Consider the following 7,035-nt stretch of genomic DNA (forward strand, 5'->3'; position numbering starts at 1 on the left):
AGTTAGCAGTCCTGAGACTTTATTCCTCCATGTTTTTTTTAAAAAAGTTATAGTCTTTTGCGGCAGGGATCCATTCTGGGATCTTCCTGTCCAGTTATAACAAAAACTGGTATTGTAATATCTACACAAACTGTGTACACATACAAGCCTCAATACTGAAGCAGCGGTATGTGCCACGTCTCACGCCTCAGCTGCAGTATGCAGATATGACCCTTCCCTTGGAGCTTTGTGTTGATAAGCCAAGTCACACACCTTGATGGAGCATAGTAGGCCATTGAAACCTTTCCTCAACTAAACCCATGAGCACTGAGATCTCTTGATGCATGTAGGGGCTGGTTTAGCTCTCTCGGCTAAATCGCTGGCTTTTAAAGCAGGCCAGCAGCGCGGTTCGATTCCCGTACCAGCCTCCCCGGACAGGCGCCGGAATGTGGCGACTAGGGGCTTTTCACAGTAACTTCATTGAAGCCTACTCGTGACAATAAGTGATTTTCATTTTTTCATTCACTGCAGCCTCTATTTGAATCCAGACCTTCTGGGCTGCTGATGCGGCAATACAGTATCCAGCAAGGTAGAAGACTGGTCTTCTCTTCTGGATCTCTTTGATCAAAAAATGAAATCCCTTGTCAGAAAAACATGGGGCAGCAGGGCCCATCCTTCCCTACGTCTCCTCTGTGTGACATTCCAAGAGTGAAAACGTAAGGTGAAAAGGGTTGTGAGTCATTCAGACTGCAATTCTCTCATTCACTTTTGAGTGCTTACATGCAGAAACTATGTTCATCATATCATCAATGATTACTGTTAAGGTGTGGTGGAAAAATTGGCTCTCTGCAAATGCCTGATGCCATGTATTTGCAGCTGTGAGTCCAATGTAACATCCTGTGATCTTAAGCCACTGTTGGCCCTACTGGTTTCCTTCCTCTTAGTCATATTGTTATGCTGTCACAGTATGCAGCTGTGAAGGACCTGGCCAAGGGTGGATCCTGATAGGCGGATTGCAAGAGTGCAAGTGGATGGAATAATGAGCATATAAACATAGAAGATAGGAGCAGGAGGCCATTCAGCCTTTCAAGCCTGCTCTGCCATTCATTATGATCATGGCTGATCATCCAACTCAATAGCCTGATCCCGCCTTCCCCCCACCCCCCATATCATTCGATTCCCTTTGCCCCAATTACTATATCTAACTGCTTGTTGAAAACTTTAGTAACGCATGATGGTATTCATCATTCATTCATCCATGAGTCTTGGCAGCTAACTACATGACTGTATAACATCTGTACCAGGTACTGTTGGAAAGATGATACAATCTTCATGGCTGTGTTTAGAGACTTTGCTCCATGATTTGAGTTATTCACTTTGACAAGCCAGCAACAATGACCATTTTTCCACAGGGAAAGCTCATGAATGGCATCCATTCCAGGATCAACTGGACAATATTTACAGTTTGGATACTCACTGACAAGGCAATGATGTCACCTATGAGGCACTACCTCTCCAATGGACCTTTCCGAAGGTCCACTTTTTCTCTGTGTCCTAGATTGCCAACCCACGCTCCACCCACCTCTGACAACTCATCCAGGGTTGCTCCCTCCGACTCCTATTCTATTAAATTGATTTACAGCGATTTGTGTAATTTGTACACCTAATATCTAAAGACAATGGAGTTTCCAGACTGTCTGATTCCATGGTTCATACTGGACAAAGGGGAAGATCGGAATTCAATGACCATGATTAATGTCCCATTACATCACAATGGCCTCCCCAATCCCAAGGGTGGGGGCCTGAGAAGTGCATTAAGCCAGCAGCCAAGTGATTGAAGCTAGTTTCACGGAATGCACCCATGTGACCCCAGATCTCAGCAAATTCATCAGAACCATCATTGTCAGCCAGTCTGAGAACCAGACTCTGAAACTTGCTGCAAGTCATCAAACGGCCAAGGTGCTTAACCAGTTTATTTTATTTTAGTACTTACCTATTCCAGTTTCAATGTTCAACATCCTAGATGTTCAATTACCAGAAATCTTGCAACCTGCTGTGAATCCTTCACTTTACAAGACCATCACTTCACCATTACATCATCAAACCCATTCCAGTAACCACAGGCCTGCCAAGTTGGAGACTGGCAATCGTAAATCTGAGTCTGACTTATTTGTATCCATTCTTTGTGCATGTGTGACCAATTATGTGATGTTGTGTTAATTTGGGATACAGGTGTGAGAATAAATAACCTTCTTTATTTTAAACTCACAAAAGCTTGCTTCTGAATGATTGATTGGAAAACACACTCCAAGGGTAAGAAAGAGTGCGTGTCTTTCCATACACAGCATGCTGATTTTGGGCAGTAAGAGAACAGATATATTCTGTCAGTGATAGTTATTTTTATATAAATAAAGGGTTAACTTTCCAATTATCTTTTCTGAAAGGCTGTGACAGTCACATGGAGATGGTGTGAACATAAAGTTAGAAGCTCAACTTTGGCACAGTGGTTGTGAACAGAGTGGCTTAATCTTAGACTTTTGCCAGGGAATGGGATGGTGGTGGTTGCTCGGGGATGGAACTGGGGACACATCTGAAAACAATAACTTTAGTCTTCCCAATATTTAACTGGAGGATATTTCTGCTCATCCAGTACTGAATGTCGGAGAGACAGCCAGTTAATTTAGCAACAGTGGAGGAGTTGAGTGAGGTGGTGATAAGGTAGAGCTGACTACCGCCAGCATACATGTGTTAACCAATATTGTGCATTGGGGAGATGTCACCAAAGGGCAGCATGTAGATAGTAAATAGGCCAAAGGTAGATACTTGAGCGACATGAGATTAAACAAGAAGGGAAACCATTGTAACTGAGTGTCTGGCTACAATTAGGTAATTAAGGATGGAACCACATGAAAACCTTCCCACCCAGCTGATCGACAGTGGAGACACTAGAGGAGTATATTATGGTCAATTGTGTCAAATTCTGCAGACAGGTCACGAAGGGCAAGGATGAAACATTTTTTTACCTTTGTCACAGCTGCATAGGTTGTCATTTGTGACTTTGATCAGAGCCATTTTGATATTCAGGCAGGGGCAAAAACCTGACTGGAGGGGTTTAAACATAGGGTTCAGGGAAAAATGGGAATGGATTTGAAAGGTGACAACATGTTCCAGTAATTTGGAGAACAAAGGGAGGATGGAGATGAGGTTGTAGTTTGCAAGGACAGAGGGGTCAAGGGTTATCTATTTGAGGATAGTAGTGATGATGGCAGAGTTAATGGAGAAAGGAGAGAGAATCATTTACAATATTGGCCAACATGAGGCCGGGCTGGGGTAGCGGGAGGGGGGGGGCGGGGGGGGGGGGGTTGGATGATCAACAATTTAGTGGGAATAGGATCAAGGGAACAGGAGGTGGGTCTCAAGAACAGGAGGAGAGATAGGGGAGAAACCAGATGTGAGTTCAGAGTTAGAGCATGGTATAGCACTAAAGGAAGTTTGGCCATGTGGGCTAAGGGTGTGACGCTGCAGAGGCAGCGATTGTTCGTCTTAATTTTCGTGACAAAGAACTCCATGAGCTTCCCGCACTTGTTGGTGGAAGTGAGGGTGGAGAAGAGAAGGCACACGGGTTTAAGGAGATGGCCTGCAGTAGAGGAAAGAAGATGAAAGTTATATTTGGATACCAGGATGATCCTGGAATATTGATCAGCTTTTGAAGATGAGTGCAGGACCTGGTACTGCTTTAAGTGGTCCAACTAAATCCTGTAATTGATGGTTAAAATAGTTGTCAGCCACATAATTTATTTAACTAGAAATATACTTTGTTCAACATCTGTATAGTGAGAAGTCTTACAACACCAGGTTCTGGTCCAACAGGTTTTATCGAATCACTAGCTTTTGGAGCGCAGCTCCTTCACCAGGTGAAAATGCCCTCCGAAAGCTAGTGATTCGAAACAAACCTGTTGGGTCAAAACCTACTGTTGTAAGACTTCTTACTGTGCCCACCCCAGTCCAATGCCGGCATCTCCACGTCACAACATTTGAATGGTCGTATTAACTTGAGTTGCTACTTTAGCAATTTATGTTTCCATGTTCCCAGTTCACACTACTCCTTTAATCTTTGTAATTTCTTATTTTTCAAAGAATAAGTGGCTCCTTGTTCTCTCACCAAAATGAACCCCAACACTTTATAATATCAAAATCAGTATTCCATTTATATACACACTCTCGAGTCTGATGTACCGCCGAACCGAATGATTTCTGAATGTTGTGATGAATTTAGGAGGTTTGGATATATATTGTATTATATGTATCTGTGCATTAATGGTTAAAAGCCTCAGTTAGTGTGTGTATGTCTCTATTGCAATAAGGCTTTTAAAAATCCTGGTCTAAAACTCGGGTAGACATTGCGGCTACAGAAGGGATAATTAAAGCATTGTAAAAAAAAGAGATAATCATCCATTCCAATCATGTATAGTGTTATACCTAAATAGGGGTAATGGAATTCTGTTTATAGAAATAAGGTTCCCTGGGCTTTAGATAATTGAGGGGTTGTGGTTAGCCTTAGTGAGATGGTTATAACCCAGTTAGTGGGATAGAGATGATGTAATTAATGGAAGGAGCCGGGGGTTGAAGCAGTCAGGTTTTGAGTTTCAATTTAATTTTAGATGTGAACAGAACAGGAGCTTATGTCAAAATGCCAGGAAGTTGAACAGTAGTTTAACACAGGCAAAACCTATAGGTTGTTTACCTCTCTCTCTCAAAGCAGTTTCTCCAAGACATCTCTATACACCAAGTATTCCTGTGTTTGCTAACTGTATTTAGAAGTGGATTTTGATCTGAGATGGGTACTACGTGACTGGAGATTGAAAGATAGCAGTTAAGAGTGCAAGTATTTAATTTTATTGTTTGGCATTGCTTAACTAGTAATTGTTAGCTATTTTTTGTATGATGCTAATGTTAATTTAATACTGTGTTAATAATAAAGATTGGTTTGATATACCATATCCCTATTTCTGCACAGAGTCACCCCTGGAGTGAAGTATCCTTTCCTCAAAGTCTTATGAATTAAATAAAATGGTTTCTGTCCAATATCCTAGCCAACATTGGGGTCTGACCTGGGATTATAATAAAATCCATATAAGGCAAATTTCATTACATTTCCCTTGTCTACACTTTGTTATTTCTTCAAATAATTGAAGATTTTAACTGATGACCACCAAACCATCATGGCCCGTTGGCTACAATTGTGGAAATATAATCTACCTGACCTACATTTCATCAGCAGTAAGGTGTTGAGTATCTCAAGATCCTCTGGGAGATCACCCTCCTTGTCCTTCCACATATACCAGGCCAATCTTGGTTGATTATGCTCATCTATTCCCTGGGATGTTTTGTTACGCTAAAGGTGTTTGCAATTTGCTGTTGTTGACTCTGCTACATCACCATGATTACATTGTGATGAAAAATTGGAACACAGGTTGAGCATGAATATGTATAACCATCAGTATTTGCTTAAACACAGATTTTAGTTCAAGAATTACCTATTTTTCAATACATTCAAAAGAAGAATTAGATAACCTATATGAATTTTGTGGCCCGAGCCTCCTGCGTAGGACAAATTGAAAAATGGAGAACCGCAAAAAAGTTGGGTCTCAGTTTCTTGAAACAACCTCAAACAGTTCCAGCAAAATCAGAGAGCACCACAGAGGCCAGTTTGGTGTTGTTCCACTGGCCCGGGCATGTGCTTAGGATGCCAGAGTTTCGACTGCCAAAGCAAATCTTCTTCGCCCAGCACAAGGAAGGCTCCGAACAAGAGGAGGACAAAGGAAGTACTTCAAGGACACAAAAAATGCAACATTGATATCAGTGTCTGGGAGACCCTTGCTCAGAAGAGACTTACTTGGAGGAACCTCCTGATTGAAGGGACTCAATTTTCGAGAACACCCGACGGCAAGAGGAGGCCCGAAAAAAGAACCTGAGGAAGGAAAATCAGTGATTTTGAGTCCAAGGACCGATCCCACCTCCCAGAAACACCTGCCAAGTGTGCGGTCGGAGATATAGCTCTAGGATCGGCTCATCAGTCATGCAAGGGCCCAGAGAACCCATGACCAGTAACAGGGAGTTTCTAAGGTGGACAATCATACTCCTTAGGAGTGATCAGCGAAGATGGTTCTCTGTCCCAAATCCAGGGGAATTGTAAAAATGGCTTTAGAAATCCATACAGATCGGCAAACAAGTGGAATGAGCATCCAGGTAGCAAAGCATGAAGATCTGGATTTATCTTTGAGTTTAGATACTGTGGCTGCAATTCCTCTTTGTTTTTAAATTACTCGAAAGTGAGTTCGAAGGTATTTCCTCATCCCTATTGAACATTTGCTGGGATTTTTCTCACTCGGTTTAGTTGCGAAGGGCGTGGAAGGGTGAGCAGGTTGGCAAGGGAGGGGCCAGACCTCCTTGTTGATCAGGGCGGGGGCTTGGTTGTTATGGGCGGGGCGGAGCGGAGCGGCTCGGTTGTTGTGGGCGGGGCGGGGCGGGGCGGGGCGGATCGGTTGCTATGGGCGGGGCGGCACGGCACGGTTGCGAAGGGCTGCCCGACGCGCGGTAGATTGTGGGAGAGCGGAAACGTCATCACGGTGGTGGTGGCGGTAATTTTCAACTGGGGGAAGATGGTGTAAGGACGAGTGGCGACTCCAAGAGGCAGTGACGTCCACTCGGGAATGGTATGAACCGTGTGGCATGTAACTACGGGCCGGACTGTGGAATTGTATTTGGGGGCGAATGAGCGGGCAGAAGAGCCTGTGTGATTTTGATGAGCTCCGGGTGGAGGGGGTGAGGGAAGGGGGTGAGGGGAGGGTGTGAGGGAGTTAGAAGGGGGTGGGGGGTGAGGGGAGGGGTGGGGGGTGGGGAGGGGGTCACGGGCATAGAGGGTTGAGGGTGAAGGGGGTGGGGGGTGAGGGGAGGGGGGGTGGTTGGGGTTGAGGGTGCGGAGTGGTGTGTGTGAGGTGTCTGGGGTGGGGTTGATGGGGCTGGGTGCGTGAGGGGAGGGGGTGAGGGGAGGGG

The 7,035-nt window shown here is 44.3% G+C and overlaps 1 protein-coding gene across 1 annotated transcript in view; it reads left to right on the forward strand.

Moving 5' to 3' along the window:
• Positions 1-7,035, forward strand: part of hrob (homologous recombination factor with OB-fold) — a 107,882-nt gene that overhangs the window by 49,295 nt on the left and 51,552 nt on the right. The window contains exons 2-3 of the mRNA XM_038779803.1: positions 511-568; positions 1,820-1,938. Of these exons, the coding sequence (XP_038635731.1) occupies positions 511-568; positions 1,820-1,938 (177 nt within the window). The remainder of the gene's footprint in view (positions 1-510; positions 569-1,819; positions 1,939-7,035) is intronic.

The sequence above is a fragment of the Scyliorhinus canicula genome, chromosome 19 (genome assembly GCF_902713615.1).
Source record: "Scyliorhinus canicula chromosome 19, sScyCan1.1, whole genome shotgun sequence".
Classification (NCBI taxonomy): Eukaryota; Metazoa; Chordata; class Chondrichthyes; order Carcharhiniformes; family Scyliorhinidae; genus Scyliorhinus; species Scyliorhinus canicula.